General features: G+C 38.3%; 2 protein-coding genes across 2 annotated transcripts; both read left to right on the plus strand.

The window, feature by feature from the left end:
• The first annotated feature begins 2061 nt into the window (after positions 1-2061).
• On the plus strand, positions 2062-6758 carry LOC139947365 (uncharacterized). The gene is made up of 5 exons (XM_071945261.1): positions 2062-2167; positions 2398-2520; positions 3975-4064; positions 5104-5364; positions 5744-6758. The coding sequence occupies exons 1-5, from the start codon at positions 2062-2064 to the stop codon at positions 6022-6024; spliced, it is 861 nt and encodes a 286-aa protein (XP_071801362.1). The 3' UTR covers positions 6025-6758.
• Positions 6759-10813: 4055 nt separating this feature from the next.
• Positions 10814-19938, plus strand: LOC139947262 (uncharacterized). Its single transcript, XM_071945152.1, has 5 exons — positions 10814-10919; positions 17236-17367; positions 18539-18628; positions 18776-19030; positions 19670-19938. Exons 1-5 carry the CDS (start codon positions 10814-10816, stop codon positions 19936-19938), a joined length of 852 nt encoding a protein of 283 aa, XP_071801253.1.
• Positions 19939-22450: the final 2512 nt, after the last annotated feature.

Below are 22450 nucleotides of genomic sequence, written 5' to 3' on the forward strand. Positions count from 1 at the left end.
TTGATAGTATAATACATTGTGAGAAACGGCTCCCCGAAGTGCCATAGTTTTCGGAAAAGAAGTAATTTTCCATGAATGTGATTTCGAGACCTCAGATTTAGAACTTGAGGTCTCGAAATCAACCATCTAAACGCACACAACTTCGTGTGACTAATTCAGGATTTCTGCATCGTTTATGATTATTTTGTGCTTTGTGATCGGATGATTATGAAATAAAAGCGAATCAGACCATCTGTTACTATTTTGTTGGGACCAAGGAGCCATTTTGACGATTGCGTGATTGTTTGACTTTAAAACATTTATAAAAAATATTGGCGGAAGATGTTGTCATTGGCGGTAATTAACTTATACAAAATACTAATTCCACATTAAAAATGACATTCACATATTCAAACAAAAATTATAATTCATTATGTGTTACTCATTTTTATCTCAATACAAATTTTAATGAAGGTACGAAGTGACTCAGCTGATGGTCACTTTGTACCCCACCCACGGTACGAAGTGACCAATTTGGTTACGGTACGAAGTGTCCCGAAGGTACGAAGTGTCCAGGGTACGAAGTGGCAAAGGTACGAAGTGTCCGACGTCCGACAAGAGTGTTTTTTTCTTTCATTTTATCTTGCAAGTTCGATGACCGATTGAGCTCAAATTTTCACAGGTTTGTTGTTTTATGCATATGTTGAGATACACCAAAATTTTGACTCCCATAAATGGCCAACCGTGTTATTGGACGAGGTAAAAAGAAAACCACGCAATTTCGAGGCATATTTGTGTAGATCATTGTATTCTACTTTTACAACATCTTTCCAACCATATGCACTTTATAACAAACGGTTACAAAACGCTTTTCAAAGACCAACTCGACCGATCCAAATCAACGTGTTCCTTTAATTACTGGAATCGTAGTTCAAATTTTAAAAGATAGCCACAGCTTAATTTTTATGCACAATTTGAACCTTGATATTTGTATAAAAGTACCAGTTCGCATGAGAACAATACATGTCTCTCGTTAAACGGCTACGGTAATTTTTATGGCGAATATTTGTTTGTAAGGGTAGAATGGACACAATAGCTTTTCAAGGCTTTTATCTGACTCAATGATTATACTGATTAAATGCGAAGGCGTGCGTTTTCGACAATATTACATTGAATGATGAATAAATACAGTTTCCTTTGTGTTTACTAATGAGCGTCTTGTTGGGGTAAGAGCTAAATTATTTCACCATCATTAGCTTCATTAGCTTAATAATGACTATCGAGGATTCTTTTGATGTTCCTTTTTTTCTACAAACACAAGCTAGCAAGGTTTCCTCCTACCACTACAGTATATCGATGGGCGGTCCAGTGGCTAAATGGTTAAACATATTCGGGGATGCAATGAACTAGAGTAAACAGGCCGTGTGTACAAAACATCTTGTTATCACCGCCAAAAAGATGAGTAAACATTTTCATTTTTGTTTTACTCAATTAGTGATCGAAGTTGTAGCATAATATTGAAAGCAAGGAAAAACACCCTTGCTGCTCAAGACTGTGTGCTCTTAAGGTGCCCAATAAAGGGCTTCAAGCATGATGTCTTTTAATGTTGAGTGAGATAAATACTATGTTTAACAATACATGACGAACCCGTTAAGAAAACCACTTTTGTAATCCCTTACTGTAATTTTTCATCAAACATTTATCTTTTTGATGTTTGCATGTATGCCATTGTAGATTAAACGCAACCTAGCCCTTTTGTTGCAAAGTTTGATTACAAAATTGGTGAAATCGACGGCTGTCCCTTTGGACTCCGTAACGTATGCGCACATTCGCAAAAATAATAATAAGACATCGATCACATACCTCTGCGCACATAATAATTTCGCGACCGCACGCATGCGCACATAATTTTACAACCATATTTTGTTATGCGAAATCCCTTGAACGGCCAGCATAGACACGATCTACGGCACTGTTGGTTTTTTAAAACTCTGAGCGACAGCTTGAAGAAAAAAACGTCGCGTCCTCAATCTACTGAAAAGATAATTCAGATAGCAGAGTGAAGTGTGGTACGGTGCCAAGATGGCTCACTGCGAGGGAATGTTGCTGGAGAAAAATATGTTGACATTTCTTTTTGGAATCCTCGTGTGGGTTTGCCCGCTATCCTGCTGGTGCCTTAAACTCACAGGTAAAACGTATTTCATTAACGGAAAAACTTTTTGGGAAACACTAATGAGCAAACACAACAAACATTAATGCACCTTCGGTTGTCGGAACCGTCCAATTGTTTTAAAATGCTGTATACCATTTACCACATATTAGACACCCCTATAAAACAACAATTTAATTCACTAATTTGTTTTATAAATGTTGCGTTTGCAACATCACTTTTTCAAAATTGAGTCATGTTTATTTCAGCATTGGATCTCCAGGGGATGCAAGCCAGCCAGATCTCGGACTACCAAAGTTACACAGCAGCATCTCGAGCAATTGACGGCAACTCAGACTCAAGCTACTATGCCTTGTCTTGCTCTACAACCGGTAAGTGTAAAATCTAAGTTATTATTTTTTTTTGCCATGATGCAAATTACATTGGTGTTGGAACAAGGTGCACACTTCGGGGCAAACAACATACGGGCCTCGCTTTTGAAAAGTTTGTATCACACGGCCGCCGGGTTTCTATTAAAACTAAGACTCATCATGTGACGCGCTCTAAACCAATGAAGAGGCAGAATGTTTGTAGAGGTTCTTATAATAATTATATTACATGGCGTGCGCGGTACCCCAACGTCTTTTTACCATATAGCTATACATATATTGCTCTATGCTTTCTACCCACGTCGAACCCAATCAGTTGTGTGTCTGTGTATCTGAAATGTGCGTACGAACGTTACGTGCACGAGGATGATAAACAGTCTGTTGGGGCGTTATAAAACAAATATTGACTGCTTTTACTCGTTTTAAAGGGACACACCGGCCGAATTGGGCTATTTGGGCTACAAAATAGACTAAGATATAACTTCAACGGTCTTCCAAGAATGAAGAAGAACAGTCCTTATAAAAAATCATCAAGTTTAGCCGTTTTTGAGCATTTTAAGACAAAAACGCAGGTCGCGTGATTGTTATAACCAACAAGTGGTACAAACAATCACGTGACCTTCCGGGCTAGTTTTACTTTCAGCCGTCTAAAAGTAACTTACTTAACCAAATTTAAATCTTTTTTTTACAAAATTATTAACGAATAATTGACGAAAAAGATCATGTATTCAAATTATCGCTACAAAATGTAAATAATGGTGAAAAATCTAACGTAAGATTCACATTCAAAGAGTCCGTGAAACGGAAGCTTGTTATATGGACGCTTTGGTTTTTTAAAATCATTTTTCGCTAAATACGTGACATTTTGATGATTTTTTTTTACAGCAACCATCTATAAAAACATTATTTATGATTCTACACCCCTAAATTGCGTAAACGGTGAGCCGGTGTGTCCCTTTAAGGTTAAAACCCCGAAGTCTGGGTACAAGCAAACGACCATCATACGGCCGCCAGGTTTCTAGTAAAACTAAGACATATCATGTGACGCGCTCTAAACCAATGAAAAGGCAGAACTTGTGAAAGGGGTGTTACAAAGTATAATATTTTTATGATCGGACCTTGTGACATGGATGCGACTTTATCTTCTTTTGAATACCAACCAAGTAACGAAGAAAAATGAAAGAGTGAATCTTAAATGCACTGGTGTTGAAAGCAAATTCCTTAAAACGTTTATCCAGTCAGTTTCCCTTGTGGCCTATCGCGAGTTTTAACTTCCCATCCACTTTGTAGAACTTCGTAAAATAAGCTTTGAATAAAAGGTCAACAGATCACTTTGTGGAAACACAGAAGTCAAAACTGCGTGTTTGTTTGTGGTTATACACCATCGATACCACAAGCACAAGGCCTTCTATATTTCATGTAATCCAGACATTTTCTTTATTGTGTTCCTGCTGTAGGCGTTAATTCTCATCCCTGGTGGAAGGTGGACCTGGGAGCAAACCACTGCATCGGTCGTATCACCCTTGTCAACAGAGGAGATTGCTGTTGTAAGTTCTAAAAGTCAATACTTCAAAATGAAGTATTATTGACTTACTGTACTTATTTAAACTTGACGAAAGAGGGCGCTGTTCATGTTTTTTATCAAAACGGAAAATATTTCGTTCGGTTCAATGAATGTGAAAGTAAGAATGAAATGTAGTTCTAAAATATTGTGTTATCACTCGCTCTTGTGCGGAGTGATACCGGAACGGCTGAAAAGGGAGTTTAGAAAGGCAGGCGTGAAAGTGAGTGCATGCTGGACAAGTTTAATCGCAAGCTAGACCTTGGGCCGATTTTACAAAAAGCTAACATTGATCTTAACTGCAAAATCAATCGTAGTTGCTAATTAAAGTATTGCTTTGTGAAATCGGACCCTGGGCCCAATTTCACGGCTTTGCTAATTGCCCGTAAAATACGCTCGGCGTAAGCACATAATTACTAATTACTTCCGTAAGCGCCAATTATGTGCTAACAGTACGCAGAGCAATTAAACTGGGCCCAGCATGCACGTCATTCAACAGTCCGGCTTACGCAACGGGTATTGCGAAAAGGTCTATGCACATTAACGAACTTAACGAAATTTTAAATTAATTACTTTAACAAAAGAAGTTACTTGAGTGGGTTTGTTTATGATACAAAGGATTATTATCATTATATGAATACCAACTTTATGCTATACTCCCTGATTATATATATTCCCTGGTTTTTCGCTTCGCAGACAAAAGGAACTAAAGATAATTCTGATTAGATATTAGATAGATCTCTATCGTAATTACACAATCAAGGGTTCTAATGCAATGACTGTCGGTGGTGGCTATTAAACCCAATGTGTCGTTTAATTATTGTCCTGTGTTTTTATTGGGGATAAAAGTAACAACATTATAATTGTAGCAAACACCAAAACCATTAAAAACATTGGTTGTCTTAAAACTAGAAATAAATAGAAATTAAAAATCAAATTTTACACCTACATGAAGACAATGGCTTGAATTCAATGCATCCTGAAAATGAGTTATTTTTTAATAAGAATGGATTTTTCATTGGCAGATAATCGATTGATTGGTGCTGTCGTACGAGCAGGCATAGAGAGCGACATTTTCAGCAATGCCGCGTGTGGATTACCAGTGACATCAGACCAAGCATCGACCCCTGGGGGGCACATACAGTTTGTGTGTGACCCTCCCGTGATTGCGCAGTACGTCAGCGTGGACGACAAAGATCATATGAATGGATATGAGAACAACCTCATAACACTGTGCGAAGTGATGGTCGAAGAGTACCCACTGGAATACTGCCCTCAATCAACAAGTAAGACGAAAAAGAAGGGACAAAATAATTTTAGAAGACAAATGAAAGTAAAACCATGTTGTCTTTTAATGAAGAAAAAGACGAAAATAAACAATTGTGTAATTCAGCACCTCGTCAAGAATGTTAAACTAACTCTGTTGTGGTATTTGCCATTATTATTTGGTTAGCAGAATCTCAAAATCATTGCACCATAGTTGCTAATTAAAAATCAGAGCATCAACCTCAATCTATGAGTCTTTTGCTCATTTTGGTTGTTTTGCTGCTTTTCCGGACGACCGATAGTTTGCTGCATTTTTTTGGCATTTCGTTTGCAATCTACCAGAATACAATATGTTCGCTGCATGCTACTATTATAAGCTGTTTGGTTTTTACTTTTCAGCCATGTCTACAGCAGCAATGATCGCGAACCCGTCGGTCTCCATCACCTGCATGTCCACATTGATGTTCGTGGACAAAGAAATATCAGATGCACGCCCTCTGTCGGTCGTTCACAAGAAGTCACCACTGCAATGTTTCCTGACTTGCAAGTTGAATAACGAGTGTTGGTCTTTCGACTACGTCATGACTTCTGGTCAGTGCATGCTCTACAATGTAAAGGCTGGATACTTGAAAGCAGATGATCAGCCAGGCTGCTTGGTGTATGCAGTAGTCCGTGGCTAGACCAGTATTGCAGTATTATTATTTGACTTCGCGCTCGATGTATTGTAAATTGTATTCATTTTAAATGTCCTTGCCCTACGGCTGTTCATAGAAGTCAGTTATTCCAACTTTCTTTTGTGTTTCATAACCTTGTTTTATCTGAAGGCTGACATAATTTGTAATCAGTATACAGCAAACAAAGTTAATAAACAGTATAGGCATGGAGACAAATTCATTAATTATCAAATAAATTAGCCAAAACAATAACATATACTTAATTATTTGTCTTTTCAAATGTCAAAATCCTATAGCCAGACCCTCAGTCTGTGAAATGCGTTGTGGCTTTGATATAACTCACACTATCTTGATTTTGCCTGGAATAATATGAGTATAACTCATAATACCTAAGGTAATACCTCACTACTGCAGTAAAGCACAGTGGTAGCCTCAGGAAAATGCCAGCAATTTCCAACTAAGAACGAAAGTTAGCAATTTTGTTTCATTTGTTGCTTCATGTACGTCAGCCACTACCGGTAAATCGATATTGCTCTAGATGACGCACTACGATTCTAAAACGTTATTTCACTTTGATGCACACACTTCTCGCCTCAATTATTTGTAAAATTTGTATCAATAAATTGATCTGTGCAGAAGTGATTCTAACTGACACGCCACCGTATAGTTATTGATGTCAGTTTGCTCCTCACTTGCTAAGGTATATTTGACTCAAGAAGGACTACATAATCATCATTGAACTCAACACGAAAAATTTACCAACATGTTGTTTCGCCTACTTTTCTAGTTGATATCTGGTACCCAAACCCCATTGAAAAGGTCACTATCTTCACAGAGGTTAACTACCAAAGTTTCTTTGTAAAAGTATTTTAGTATTAGTTTGAAGATATAAATACTAACGAATTCGTTTGTGAGTTTATGGTTAAAAGATAAGGCTGCGTACGGTGGAAAATAGCAGGTAATAGATTCATGAAAACATAGAAGTATTTCTTTTTCTTTCTTTTTTGGTGGGGGAGGGGGGGGGGTTGTGCAGCGGCTTCATATACGTCAAGAGTGTTTGCACTCGATGATAATGTGTGCCCTTTGTTTTGGGGGTATTTTTCCTTATTATGTCACAGATTGTAATTCTTAATGTTTTTTTTGTAATTTATAAACATTTCGATTTTTTATGAATCTCTGTATTTTAAACTCAATTCAGCTTGTAGCTGCAATGTTTGAATGTGTTTTAATAAACCAATAATAATAACGCCTATGGCTATAATCCGAAAGGGCAGCTCAAATTATGGGGCTACGAATGTTGAAGCGGGTGTTTCTAAGTACGGCATACGACTGACTGACCTCAACTTTTCACGGGGAGACCACTCTTTCCAAATTTATTATATCGTGCGTGCTTAGATAGGCTCACGTTCCGAAATATAACAAGAACAAAAACAATGTTTGGAATAAACATGTATTGGGAGTAACTGTAACGGAGCCTCTAAAAAGACAGGTAGAAACAAATGAAATGGTAAACCAAAGTACTGAAAGTAATCAGTTCCCTTGAATCATTATTTCGGGGGGGGGGGGAGATTTAACATTTCTAGGGCCCGAGATAACACTTTGGGGAGACGAATGTTATTTTGTGTGAAAGAATGTTTTACATCGTTTTCTTTTTACCTTGTAAACTTTTAAAATCATTTGTACCTGTCCCATGTACGTATGCGCACATTCGCGAACAATTCAAGCATCGATCGCATACTCGCACAAAATAATTTATTTCGCGACCTCACGCATGCGCACATAATTTATTTTCATTATTATTATTATTATTATTATTTTATTTGCCATAACAGTACAAAACATAATACATTGACAATATACCCCGACATGGGCAAGGGACAACAAAAGCAAATACATACTATGATCCGTAGATCTGTTGCCCCACATCTGGGGAATTATGCGAGTTCCCTTGAACGTCAGCTACGACACTTTGCGTTTTAAAACTCTGAGCGGCAGAAGAAAAACGTCGCGTTCTCAGCCTATTGAAAAGATTATTCTACGGTGGCTGATCTCCGCCATCAAATAAACAGTGTTTCAGTAGAGCGTTATAACGCCCTATACGGCGTTATTACGCCCTAATTAGGGCGTTATAACGCCCTAAATTACGGCGTTATAACGCCCTACTGAAAAGGTGTTTATTTGTTGGCGGATATCAGCCACCGTATTATTCAGATAGAAGTGAAGTGAAAATAGAGGTGCCATGATGGCTCAGTGCGAGGGAATGTGGCTGGAGAAAAACCTGTTGATATTTCTCTTTGGACTCCTCGTTAAATAAGTTTTTATTTAACGGGGAAACTAATTGGGGAACACTAATAAGCAAACACAACATACCTTATGGACACTTTCGGAACAGAAAAAAAAGATACAGAAAAATAAAGAGAAAAAAACTTATAGGGTTTACAGAAGGCAATGGTGAAAGGCTTCTCTTGAAATATTATTCCATTAAATGCTTTACTTTTTGAAAAAACAGTAAAACAATATCAATTCTCGATAGCAAGAATTACGGATTTATTTTAAATACATGTCATGACACGGCGAAACGCGCGGATACAAGGGTGGGTTTTCCCGTTATTTTCTCCCGACTCCGATGACCGATTGAGCCTAAATTTTCACAGGTTTGTTATTTGATATATAAGTTGTGATACACGAAATGTGGGCCTTTGACAATACATGGCTTTAACTCGAGTGTGTAAGCACTTTTATTTTGCGGAGTTTTTTTTAAACAAAGTCACGGGTGGGATTCGAACACTTTTAAATATTGGCTTATAACGGAGCTATTAAATTTTATTTGTACAATCCTCAATATCGTCACTTCTTAGCAAGGTTTGACAGGGTGATACACAGGTGTAGAATTTGATGATCTATCTAATGTATTCACTGCTTGGCCAATTACTTCATTTTTTTTTTCGAATTTTAACAGAAGACTGCGTGAATGAAAGTGAGATGACTGGTGTTTTTACTTGAAGCCACATTTTGGTAGGTGCAGACAGCTCCTATTTAAAAATAGGTTCGACTTAAGGCCTACTTGAGATTCTGTATTTTGCTTAAAGACACTGGACACCTCTGTAAAGATTGTCAAAGACCAGTCTTCTCACTTGGTGTATCTCAACATATGCATAAAATAACTAACCTGTGAAAATTTGAACTCGATTGTTCGTCGAAGTTGCGAGAGAAAAATGGAAGAAAACAAAACACCCTTGTCGCACTAGTAGTTGTGTGCTTTCATAATGCTTGATTTCCAGACCTCAGATACGGTCTCGAATTCAATTCAAATATTTTAGTGAGAAATTACTTCTTTCTCAAAAACTAGGTTGTCTCAGAGGGAGCCGTATATGTCACAATGTGTAATACTATCAATAGCTCTCCGTTGCTCTTTTACCAAGTAAGTTTTTATGTAAATAATTATTTTGAGTAGTTACCAATAAGGTGTGTAGTGCCTTTAACCACATTTTAGTATAAAGCTAGGTCTCGAAATGAAATTCGTGGAAAATTACTTCTTTCTCGAAAACTACGAAACTTCAGAGGGAGCCGTTTCTCACAATGTTTTATACCATCAACCTCATACCATTACTCGTCACCAAGTAAGGTTTTATGCTAATAATTATTTTGAGTAATTACCAATAGTGTCCAGTGCCTTTAACCAATTTTTAATAAGCTAGGGTTTATAGAATACTCAATATACGTTCTGTATCCCGAAAAGATGCCAGCTAATTAATATTGGCCTAAATAAAGCAATAGGGCTGAGCTCCAATCAAAAAATAATTATTTTACTCAGAAAACCCTCCTTTATTAAATTGTATGCACGCCCGTATTAATTAAGCTAATCTGTAAATTGACCCTTTATTTTTCAAGGACTAAAATTATTCACGCTCAATTTGAGCATAGTCAGGCTCTAGCCCTAGCCTTTATCAATATCAATTATCCACTCAAGCTCGATATCAAAGGTTCTAAATAAAGCTTCACCTTGTTATGGCTTGAAGCAACCTTCAGTGGGTACTCTTCTTATTCTTTAAGAATTTCCAAAGCTGTAAAACGTAGAGCTTTCCTAAATTCTAATTATGACAATAACATATTAGCAATAACTGCAAGCTATGCATTATAAAAGGCATTATTAAAATGACCACAATATGTCATGTCGATAAATTGGAACAACTTAACTGTTTCTGGTAATTTTTAAATTTTGATTCGAAACTCCCGTATAGGGTTATCTACAGAATTTGTTATATTGCTCTTCAAAGCGGTGTTTCAAAGCGCTAAGCATACAGTATTTTAAGCTTTAAATTTGAAAAATGTGCGTTACCCAACACACGGGACCATTGGTGTTACGTCCCATCCGACAGACGAATCAGTGGTTATGTCTTGCTTAAGGACAGGGGGCCACGACCATAGGACTCGGTAACACTTATGCTGATCAGAAACGTTATAAGCGCTTAAATTCGGTGCTCTCGGAAGCCCCCAAAGGTTAGAGTTAAAACAAAAAAAGTGCATTCATGTGGGTGAAGTGGTTTGGGGCCATGGTAGTGGAGGTGGAACTGAGGAAGAGAAGTTAATCGTGGGGGAAATGAACGCTTTGAACCCAACTCTACCTCAAAAAACTGTGTGCCTTAAAGAAAGCAACCCCAGATGAGTCATATTTTGCTCGTGCGTGTCGTGCACTTGGCTGACGTCACACGAAGCAAATAGCAGCTTGCACGGAACCATAATTTGTAGATGATATTATGGTTATGATACCAGTAAAGATTGTGGTTTGGTCGAGATGGGTCACTGCGAGGGAATGTTGCAGGAGAAAACTCTGTGGATATTTCTCTTTGGAATCCTCATGTGGTTCTGCCCGCTATCCTGCTGGTGCCTCAATCTCACTGGTAGGTGTTACACTACTTTAGATGGCAAATCAATTTCAACAATATTATGGTATCAAATATGTTTGGGTGCTCTATCCAAATACACAATAGACCGTTATTTGTGTTTTGTCCTCACTGTATACTAGTTTTTTATTTGACCTGTTATATCCTTAAAGCCATTGGACAGTATTGGTAATTGTCAAAGACCAGTCTTCTCACTTGGTGTATCTCAACATATGCACAAAATAACAAACCTGTAAAAATTTGAGCTCAATTGGTCGTCGAAGTTGCGAGATAATAATGAAAGAAAAACACCCTTGTAAGACGAAGTTGTGTGTGTTTAGATGGTTGATTTCGAGACCTCGAATTCTAAATATGATGTCTCGAAATCAAATTCGTGGAAAATTACTTCTTTCTCTAAAACTATGTCACTTCAGGGGGAGCCGTTTCTAACTATGTTTTATACCATCAACATCTCCCCATTACTCGTCATCACAAGTAATGTTTATTGCTAATAATTGTTTTGAGTAATTACCAATAGTGTCCACTGCCTTTAAAGCCATTGGAAACCCTGGGAACAGAAAAACAATTAACAGTTCACAGATTTACAAATAACTTACATGGTTTACAGAAGGTAATGGCGAAAGACTTCTCTGGAAATATTATTCCATGAAATGCTTTACTTTTTGAGAAAACATCAAAACAATATCAATTATCGATATCGAGATTTACGGATTTATTTTAAACACATGTCATGACACGACGAAACGTGCGAAAAACGAGTGGGTTTTCCCGTTATTTTCTCCCGACTCCGATGAATGATTGAGCCTAAATTTTCACAGGTTTGTTATTTTATATATAAGTTGTGATACACGAAGTGTGGGCCTTGGACAATACTGTTTACCGAAAGTGTCCAATGGCTTTAACTCCATCACTTTTTATAGTTTATGTGTTCATACAAAGGTGTTTTATTCGATATCGTTTATAAGAAAATGACTGGCTTACGTTTGGTAATCACTTTTAAAATTCATGAGTTGCGGCATTATCTCAAAAACGTGACAACTTTTAACTTAAAGGCAGTGGACACTTTTGGTAATTACTCAAAATAATTGTTAGCATAAAAACTTACTTGGTAACAAGCAACTGAGAGCTGTTGACAGGTTAGAACATTGTGAGAAACGGCTCCCTTTGAAGTAATGCAGTTTTCGAGAAAGGGCTAATTTTCCACGAATTTGATTTCCAGCCCTCAGAAATAGATTTTGAGGTCCCGACATCAATCTGAAAGCACACAACTTCGTGTGACAAGGGTGTTTTTATTATTTCGCAACTTCGATGGCCAATTCAGTTCAAATTTTCACAGGTTTGTTATTTTGTGCATGTTGAGATACACCAAGTGAGAAGAATGGTCTTTGACAATTACCAATAGTGTCCTGTGTCTTTAAGATCTACTGCTAGGTAGGATTACAAGAAATGATCAGTTCAAAAAATCACAGGATAACTTTGCTGTTAAACGAATAATTGTGTTCAAAATGATTTCGTATTGCCCTGATGCTAAATTCGCCAACGTTGCATGATTATTTACTGCTAAATTAAAAAGCTCTCGGTTTGCCGGAGAAACTATTTATGCGTGTTTCATGGTCAGTTTACACAATATGACTTGATTTGTCAATGAATGGAGAACTGTGTGTAATGTTGTTACCATAGTCACAGCACTCTTTGTTCTGGCAACTTAGAGTGCAGCAATTCAACAAACCAGAATATTGACAAACCGCCGGCGCGTCTTATTGTGGCGTTGCAGAATCAATATCACTTTGGTCTTCGCGACTTCTTCAAAGAATGGTTACAAAAGTGAAATAAGTTTCGCGTGAAACTGTTTCTCCAATTCGTGCACTCCTTTTGGCCAGGAGCATTGTAGTTGATTTTGATAAGACTGGGCCCAATTTCAACGAGCTGCTTCTTCAGCAAGTTGCTTTACATTTTTCTGCTTAGGCTTAGCATAAATGAGCAGATCAACCGGTCACAGGAAATAATACTGGAGAAAACCCTGTTAATGTTTGTTTTTATGTAAACCCTGCGACACAATTAATGTTGTCTTTATTTCCTTCACCAAACGGTATGCGTGATAAACAAATTTTAAACGTACATAACTCATTATGGGCCCGCTTTAGTGGCAAATCTTTGGGACTAGATTAAATATGTGTAGTCACGGTGTCATTGTACAATTCCTAATTGTTGTCCATATGTAGGCTGCTGTCATTGTTGTCCACATCTAAGTTGCTGTCATTGTTTTCCATGTCTGAGTTGCTGTCATTATTGTCCATGTTTGAGTTGCTGTCACTGTTGTCCATGTCTAAGTGGCTGTCATTGTTGTCCATGTCTAGTGGCTGTCATTGTTGTCCATGTCTAAGTTGCTGTCATTGTTTTCCATGTCTGAGTTGCTGTCATTATTGTCCATGTTTGAGTTGCTGTCACTGTTGTCCATGTCTAAGTGGCTGTCATTGTTGTCCATGTCTAAGTTGCTGTCATTGTTGTCCATGTCTAAGTTGCTGTCATTGTTGTCCATGTCTAAGTTGCTGTCATTGTTGTCCATGTCTAAGTGGCTGTCATTGTTGTCCATATCTGAGTTGCTGTCATTGTTTTCCATGTCTGAGTTGCTGTCATTATTGTCCATGTTTGAGTTGCTGTCACTGTTGTCCATGTCTAAGTGGCTGTCATTGTTGTCCATGTCTAGTGGCTGTCATTGTTGTCCATGTCTAAGTTGCTTTCATTGTTTTCCATGTCTGAGTTGCTGTCATTATTGTCCATGTTTGAGTTGCTGTCACTGTTGTCCATGTCTAAGTGGCTGTCATTGTTGTCCATATCTGAGTTGCTGTCATTATTGTCCATGTTTGAGTTGCTGTCATTGTTGTCCATGTCTGAGTTGCTGTCATATATAGTTGACTTGATTTTGAGTTGATTTCATTGTTATCCATGTCTGGATTGCTGTATTCCTATTTTGAGCTGCTGTCATTGTGTCCATTGTCAAGCTGCTGTCATTTTTGTCCTGATTTTGAATTGATTGCATTCCTGCAATGTCTAAGTTGCTGTCATTGTTTTCCTAATTTTGAGTGGATGTCATTGTTGTCCATGTCAAAGTTGTTGTGATTGTTTCCCTAATAAAATGTCATGCCCCTGTATGCATTAACTTTGTTTTTTACCTCATGTCTTCCGATTTTGATAAAAATTGCTGTGCTTGTAGGTCCTAATGAGCAATAAATGCACACCAATTTTTAGCCCGATCCGACTTACCATGTGGTCATGGCTGAAACCACCAAAATCTGACATTTTTAGGGTAAAATACCACCTTTTTGGTAAAAATATGTCATAACCATGTCAATTTTTATCACATTTGCAAATTTGTTATCAAAATGATAAGAATTGCATGCTCAAATCAATTCTTTTGTAAAAATAAATTTTCAGAAATATAGGTTACTGTAATCTTTAATATGTTATCGTGACCTTTGACCCAGTTTTTGAAATAATGTATCATTCCAAAAATCAACGAAATAAAAATCACTTGATAGAGCATGTCTTCTTCTATCAGAATCCACGTAAAAACAAATGGACTCTTCAAAATTTACAACTTTAAGACTACTTTTGTATAGTTGTTAGGTTACAAATTAGTCATATTATAAATATATATATATATTTTTTTTCCAAAGTTACTAAAACTGTAAATGGTTTGGGATTTTTTTATGTTGAGGGCTGATGTGGTCTTACCAGAATCATACTTTAAAATACCAGCAGTGACGCACCCAGGATTAAGTTTGGGTTGTGGGTTGAGGGGGGGGGGGGGCATATTTCCCAAACAAAATTCTTTCCAAGATGGTTAAAAAAATGTCACCATGCCGCAACTCTGACTTCATCGGAAGGTTAGCATGCCTTTTCGTGTGCTATATGGTTAGCGGCGTTATGAAATGGAAATCGCACAGTAGGCACAAAATCTGCTGCTGAACAGCTCTACCAAAATGGGCCCTGAAGTCAGAGATGCAGCATGGTAAACAAATTGTTCTTGAGGATTTCTCAGAAAGTTCTTATGCATTAATTTGTTGTTCAAGATTCATCACAGGGGGTTAAAGCAAGGCTGCATAAGTTTGTGATGATCTACTGAAGAAAGGCAGACAGCTTCTCCATCTCAACTTTGATGTAATCTCTAACTGGGATCACTAATAATCACAGTGGTGCATCCGAAAAAGGGGGGGGGGGGGTGGGTGGGGGACGATGGGTCTAGGGGATTGATCCCAGCCCCTCCAAGGTATCCAATTTGTTTGTTTGATTTGTTTTGATTTTTTGTTTTACAATCTTCGAAAGAAATATTTGGGCCCCACCCCCAAAATAATAAATCCTGGGTGCGTCACTGCTGAAAATTTAAAATCTGATTCTGGTTAAACCACATCAGCCATCAACAAGACAAAAATCCCAAACATAGAAGACTTTAAGTAACTTAAAAAAAGGAAGAGTGAGTTTTGTTGGTGGATTTATTGGTGGATTTATTAAGTATATAAATTGACTAATTTGTAACCTAACAACTGTACAAAAATAGTCATAAAATTGTAAATTTTAAAGAGCCCAGTTGTTTCTTGGTTGATTGTGATAGAGGAAGACATGCTCTATCAAGTGATTTTCATTTTGTTGATTTTTGGAATGGTGCATTGTTTCAAAAATTGGGTCAAAGGTCACGACAACGAATTAAAGATCATGTTGACTTGTACAAAAATAGTCATAAAGTTGTAAATTTTGAAGAGCCCAACTGTTTCATAGTGGATTCTGATAGAGGGAGACATGCTCTATTAAGTGATTTTTATTTCGTTGATTTTTCGAATGATACATTATTTTAAAAACTGGGTCAAAGGTCACGATAACATAATAAAGATTACAGTGACTTACATTTCAGAAAATTTATTTTTGACAAAAGAATTGATTTCAGCATGCAATTCTCATCATTTTTATACCAAATTTGCATATGTGTGATGAGAATTGACATGGTTATGACATATTTTTACCAAAAAGGTGGTATTTTACCCTAAAAACGTCCGATTTGAGTGGTTTCTGCCATGACCACACGGTAAGTCTGATCGCGCTAAAAATTGGTGTGCATTCATTGCTCATTAGGACCTACAAGCACAGCAATTTTTATCAAAATCGGAAGACATGAGGTAAAAAAGTGCGTTGGTCTGACATGGAATGACCCTTTTACATGTTAATGTTAGCCTTGCTCAAGGCAGTCGCATTATTCGCTCCGAAAAGACGCAGCTGTAAACCCACCCGCCGTATACCCTGTGGATGGTGTGTGCGATCACACCGAATGACCCACCCGTATACACACTGTCACATCGCACGAATACTGTTCACACAAGTCATCGCACTCGTACACCACTAACCGCATGCGGAGGCCGTCAGGCCGACAGCCTTGTCGGATCTGTATCTTCCCGTTTTAATGTGTTGTATTGAAAAAATTCCAATAGTGGACGAAATTGGGGGGGCTCTAGGATATGCTAGTATGCAGCTCATGAATATGTATATCGTTCGTCAGACCTATCAGACAACACAGGATGTGAGGCAAATGAATTATTCATTTTGACGTCCAATCACGCACTTCCCTTATCACGACCTTTGGACCCTGTCATGCGTCCGTGGTGGTGGTGTGTGAGGTAAACATGTCTCGTCTTTCGCGGGCATTATGGTAATGAGCTTAACCGTGGGAACTCCTCGCTTATTATAGTAATGAGGTCAGTGGCTTAAACACAGATCCTACAAGGCTGTCGGCCTGACGGCCTCCGCATGGGATGCGGATAGTGTACGGGGGCATCGTGTCGTGCGATGTTACGCACAGTGAATACGGGTGGGTTTTACGCACAGTGAATACGGGTGGGTTTTTATACAGCGGCGGTCTTTTTTCGGAGTGAATAATTCGACTGCCTTGAGCAAGGCTATGTTAATGTTTATTTTTTAAGAACTTTGTTTCTGTACACTTGTGCAATTTAGTTTGTTACTGCCAGACACGTTGTCGTTAAATCTTCTCAATTTAATTGAATTTAATTCACGTCTTTCGAGCAGTGGTCTCACATCAGTCAGCAGCATAAAGTGGTCATTTTATTTGGGGAAGTTTTCGCATTTCAATATGGCTAATATTGTGCTTGTTTTCGTTGGCCCAATATTTTGCTGGTTCCCAAAAACTTGAGAGTTTTTCATAAATTGTATAATAAGTCTTGGACAATCGAAAAGGTAAAACATCACTGATAAGTAATTTTGTCATTGGCCTTTGAATATTTTATATCGACGTTTCATATACTCTCAGTTCTGAGTCTTCATGGAATGCAAGCCACCCAGGTCTCGACTTACGTACACTACGGAGTTAGTCTTTCAGCGGATCTAGCGATAGATGGTAATCCAAGTACAACTGTGCGTGATTTCAGTTGCACTCACACTGGTAAGTATTAATACAAAAGGAGTTTGCCAGTGTTATTTTCAGCTTCCAAAATACATCGACTGTTAAAAACATCCCAAAAACATGTAACAGCTAAGAGCAATTCTAATAGTTTAACCTGAGCTCAACTCTCTGTTTGTGCTTATAACGTATAAAATATGCATGTGTTGACCATCGAGTAGTTTCTAGCGCAAAATTTGCACCGCAGTTCCGTACGTGTTTTAACATAGTGGCCCGGTAACAGGTGAGTCTAAAAATTTACTAGGTAACCAGCAATGGAGAGCTGTTGATAGTATGAAACATTGTGAGAAATGGCTCCCTCTGAAGTAACGCAGTTTTCGAGAAAGAAGTAATTTTCCACCAAAATTATTTGATTTGATTTCGAGACCTCAGAATTAGATTTTGAGGTCCCGAAATCAAGCATCCGTAAATTCGTCTGACAAGGGTGTTTTTTCTTCCATTATTATCGCGCAAATTTGACGACCAATTGAGTTCAAATTTTCACAGGTTTGTTATTTTGTGCATTTTGTTGAGACACATTAAGTGGGAAGACTGGTCTTCGACAATTACCAATACCGTTTGTCTCAAAACAAACTGTACACTTTTGAGACGGCTGCCGAATAAAAAAAACTTATAATTCTGGGGGAAAAGATTGGCCAGCTTATGAACTCAACTTTCATATTGACACCAAAAAATCCGAAAATAATCATGATTGGGTAAGCACTGTTCACTTTTGTGAAGGGTATACAAATTAGGCTGCGCAAGAATTAGCCTTCCCTTTGTGAGAGGTAAGTCCTCTAATCGTAGCTTACCAAATTCAATCCAAGATGTTGGCTACTTCAGGTCAGTAGCCAACATCTGTGACATATTTTTTTTTTTTTTTTTAACAAACCGTAATTGAAAAACCAGTTCACTTAATCCCCATCCGGTTATTAAGTAGATCAATGAGATGTTCAACTAATCTTATATTTACTGAGAAATGTTGGGTTAAAGTTTTATTCGGAGTCACATACGTAGAACAGTTTGTACCACCAACCCATCCTGACTCCCATGAACAGTTGAGTCCACCAGTTGAGTCTAGTTCGTGTATTTAATTCATTTTTTTCATCAAATAAATCATTGCAATTTGAATATTCTCTGTAACTTGCAAAACACTCCTGTATTGATGTTTTAGTACAAGAATCGCATCCCTGGTGGAAGGTGGACCTGGGAGCTTACCACTGCCTCGGTCGTATCACCCTTGTCAACAGAGGAGATTGCTGTAGTAAGTGAAGTCGTTTTAGAAAAATATCAACAAAGTATTTAAAATTCAAAAATTCAAGCGGTGTACAAGCTTTTGTTTTTACTAAAACAATTAATTTTGCATTTGACTTGGTTTTAAATAAGACTAAAATGTCCTTTTCACTGACAGGTGAGCGTTTGTCTGGGGCCATCGTGAGAGCAGGAAATGAGACTGACATTTTCAACAATGCCGCGTGTGGGTTACCAGTGACATCGGACCAAGCATCGATCCCTGGGGCACACATACCGATTGTGTGCGACCCGCCCGTTATTGCCCGCTACGTCAGTGTGGAAGGCGACAATCCAACTGCAGACTCCAATGCACTAACACTGTGCGAAGTGATGGTTGAAGAGTACCCCATGGAAGACTGTCATCAAACAAGAAGTGAGGGAATAATAGATTGTATTTGTGTACCGTTCTTTTTCACAAAGTTGTGTGCTGAATGTCACATACCCCCCTTTCAGTGTTGTTTTGAATGATTGTGTTATTGTGAGTTACGCTACGCCAATGACGACTAGGCCTATATAACATGTAAAAGTGGTTCGCTTATATTTTTACAAAACACAACCAAACTAAAGAACAATCTTAAAAGGAATCATAAACGTCCCTGTGTATTCTGATCAGCAGAGTGTGGATGCGAATCCCCAACCGTGACACTTGTGTCCTTAAGCAAGACACATAACCATTGCTTCGTCCTTCGGATGGGACGTAAAGCCGTTGGTCCCATGTGTTGTGTAAACGCATGTAAAAGAACCCAGTGCACTTATCGAAAAGAGAAGGGCTTCGCCCCGGTGTTCCTAGCTGGATTGGCAGCATATTGCGCCACAGCACATTGTAAACCATTACATGGTGCTTAAGGATTAGATTAATATATCTCAAAATTCGCCCCACTCCTTGCAGTAATAATACCTGGCGCTTTGTATCCTTTGGAAAAAGGCGCGTTATAAATACGGTTATTATTATTATTCGTTTCTTGTTATCTTCGTGTATTGTCTTTTTCTTTATCGTGTTTTTTATCTACAGCCGCGACGACCATGGACAAGGCTTTACCAGTTGCTGGCATACTATCCACATTGCTATTTGAAGGGAAATGTATTGTGGAACCACGCCCTCTGTCGGTCCTTTACATGAAGTCACCATTGCAATGTTTCTTGGGCTGTAGAATGAACGGGTGTTGGTCTTTCGACTACGTCATGACTTCTGGTCAGTGCAGGCTCTACGATGTAAAGGCTGGAGACTTGAAGGCTGATGATCAGCCAGGCTGCTTGGTGTATGCAGTAGTCCGTGGCTAGACCATTAATGACTTCAAGAACCAACCATCGACTGCATGACCTCTTCGATTTGTTTTAAATCAGACCAAAATATGTGACACTTATTTGCCATCATAAAAAGTCAAGTCTCCCCTACCTACAAATTGCCGTGACATGTTAACAGCAAACACGTTTCAATGAGAACATCTGACTTGACTTTGTGGGGTGTTGTGGCCGAGCGGATACGAGCACCGAACGCAAGCTCTTGCGTTTTTATTCAGCAGAGTGTGTGATCGAATCCCGGTCGTGACACTTGTGTCCTTGAGCAAGACAGCACCATGCCAGTCACTCATGTAGGCGTACCCAACTTTCCAGCATTTTTTAAACACATCAAACAGCAACCAACTGTTGCTAATAACTTTATTTGTTCCATTATAACCCTGTACCATTGGTGGTATGAGGTACAGTCCATTATGTCATCCCCACACACAGAACGTATACACGCAGAAATTGCAATAATTTATTTGCAAGAAGAAAGTGAATACATTACTGATTCTTTTCATATAGGTTTTGCCAGTTCTTCAAAAGAGTACTTGAAATTACCGTTTAAGAATAGTATGCTTTCATAGTTACGAACTTTGTGAAACAACAACGGCTGTTTTGAAGCTGTGAACGAACATTCCATAGTGGTCAAGGTTCTGAAGCAACAAAATTGTTAGAACTTAAAGCAGTTTGGTCAGGACTCAGGATGTGCATTTGCCAAATTCGTTTTACGGTATTAAGCAATCGGCCGTCGGGTTGAGCCCTCATGTGCGACTGAATCGGGTACTATACATTTTTTACGAATTTCTCCATACAAAATTAACCAAACTGGACGTACAAACCCTCAAAATAACAAGGCAAATGTTTTCTAAAAGTGAAATAAGTGAGAGGGCGTAGGAGTAGTTATTAAAGACCAATAAAATTACCGTTTCTATTGTTTTAATTTGTATAGGGCTCCAGAGATATGGTAACATATAAAATTGGATGTTTTATCATAGGATTTCGTCACACGGGGCGCGCGCCACGGCGGATGTTGACCAGAAAGTTAACATGAGAAATAATTGATATGAGGAGAGGCCGACGCTCTGTTACTCCCCAAAAGCGGTGGTAAAATCAGTAGATTATCTGTTGCACAGCATGTTCCGAAAACTCGCTTTATTTGGTGCTACGACACCTTTGTATGCGTCGTTTAACGTACTCTCGATAAATCACGATGGGGGCCTAAGATTCTGAAATCGTGTGAACGTTATTGGAAACAAAGCAGCAAATCATATTATAGCAAGAGGGTACCACTTTCATACAAGCCTTTTGATTCGGATATCTCCTCTGCTATTAGCAGCGGTGATTATTGTTGAGGGGGGGGGGGGGACCAGACTCTTGTGAGCCTTTAGTCGAGTAATTCCGTGGCTATCGGTGACTTCGGATTTGTTGCGGAGGGAACCAAATACCACTGCTGATTCCAAATTCATCGTGATATACGATTGTCTGATTGGCTCTTTGACAAAGACCGCCTGTTGTCGGCAATTTGAATACCCAATGTGCTCAACACAATAAAGTAAGTGTGTAATTATAGCAGTGTACGTGCTATATTTTTAATCGACTAAGTAATTACCCTTACAGTTATCTTAGCGGGGAAATACTCGGTGCAGTGAATATAATTAATTCAATGACAAAAGCCGATTGAATTAAAACTATGCGTAAAAGAGGCGAAAAATTATCCATATTTATACAGATAATGCGTTGGCCCGCTCGATCAACACTAAAATATCACGAAAAACCCTACATATCATGCCATGAACCATCATTGCCAAGTACACCCTTCCCCAATATTAAATCTCAATTCCAGAAACAAACACCAATTCCTTTAGTTGGAGAACGCAAGAGAGAAGGTTAGCACCGATTATAAATACAATTTCTAATCCAATCCTACGAAATGATTATTACCTTTAAGAATACCGCCCTTACCCCACATTACCTTTCACAACAAATGTTGTATAATATACAAATGTACATACTAGAATCCTCCTCATCTAGCGGGGTGCCGCGCGAAGCGCGGCATCCCGCTAGTAGGTTATTATTGATGCACATTATTGTGTCATTTTCGGTAGTATTTGTATACATGTCCCCATGGGAACAATAATCGCTCTCGTGAACGGCTATACCGGTACTTTTTATGGCGGTTTTTTTTGTACAAGGACAAATTGAACACAGTTGCTTTTCATGTCTCTTATCTGGCTAAAATAAAAATGCGTAAACAGATTAATTGCCATGGCGTTTTCTGACAACATCATTACGATGAAAGACAATTTTAACAAATTACCGTTTTTAGGGGGCATCATTAGCGTCGACAATTTACAAGTCAACTGTGAAGGCGGTGAATTAATAATGATCTGTAAACAAAAATTGCGTAGGCCTACTATGGCTTTTGCCATGACTATCAAGGTGGTTTTTTTCTACACAAACACCAGCTTTAGCAAGTTCTCCTTCTGCCGCCATTTACAGTGAATCGCTG

This window comes from Asterias amurensis, chromosome 14 (assembly GCF_032118995.1).
Source record: "Asterias amurensis chromosome 14, ASM3211899v1".
NCBI classification, from domain to species: domain Eukaryota; kingdom Metazoa; phylum Echinodermata; class Asteroidea; order Forcipulatida; family Asteriidae; genus Asterias; species Asterias amurensis.

Excerpts from the sequence above, each read along its gene's own strand:
- LOC139947365 (XM_071945261.1), top strand. The coding sequence starts at position 2,062 with ATGGCTCACTGCGAGGGAATGTTGCTGGAGAAAAATATGTTGACATTT. Across the intron at positions 2,521-3,974 it reads CTTGTCTTGCTCTACAACCG|GCGTTAATTCTCATCCCTGG; the intron begins GTAAGTGTAAAA and ends TTCCTGCTGTAG. Across the intron at positions 5,365-5,743 it reads ATACTGCCCTCAATCAACAA|CCATGTCTACAGCAGCAATG; the intron begins GTAAGACGAAAA and ends TTTACTTTTCAG.
- LOC139947262 (XM_071945152.1), top strand. The coding sequence starts at position 10,814 with ATGGGTCACTGCGAGGGAATGTTGCAGGAGAAAACTCTGTGGATATTT. Across the intron at positions 18,629-18,775 it reads CAACAGAGGAGATTGCTGTA|GTGAGCGTTTGTCTGGGGCC; the intron begins GTAAGTGAAGTC and ends TTTCACTGACAG. Across the intron at positions 19,031-19,669 it reads AGACTGTCATCAAACAAGAA|CCGCGACGACCATGGACAAG; the intron begins GTGAGGGAATAA and ends TTTTATCTACAG.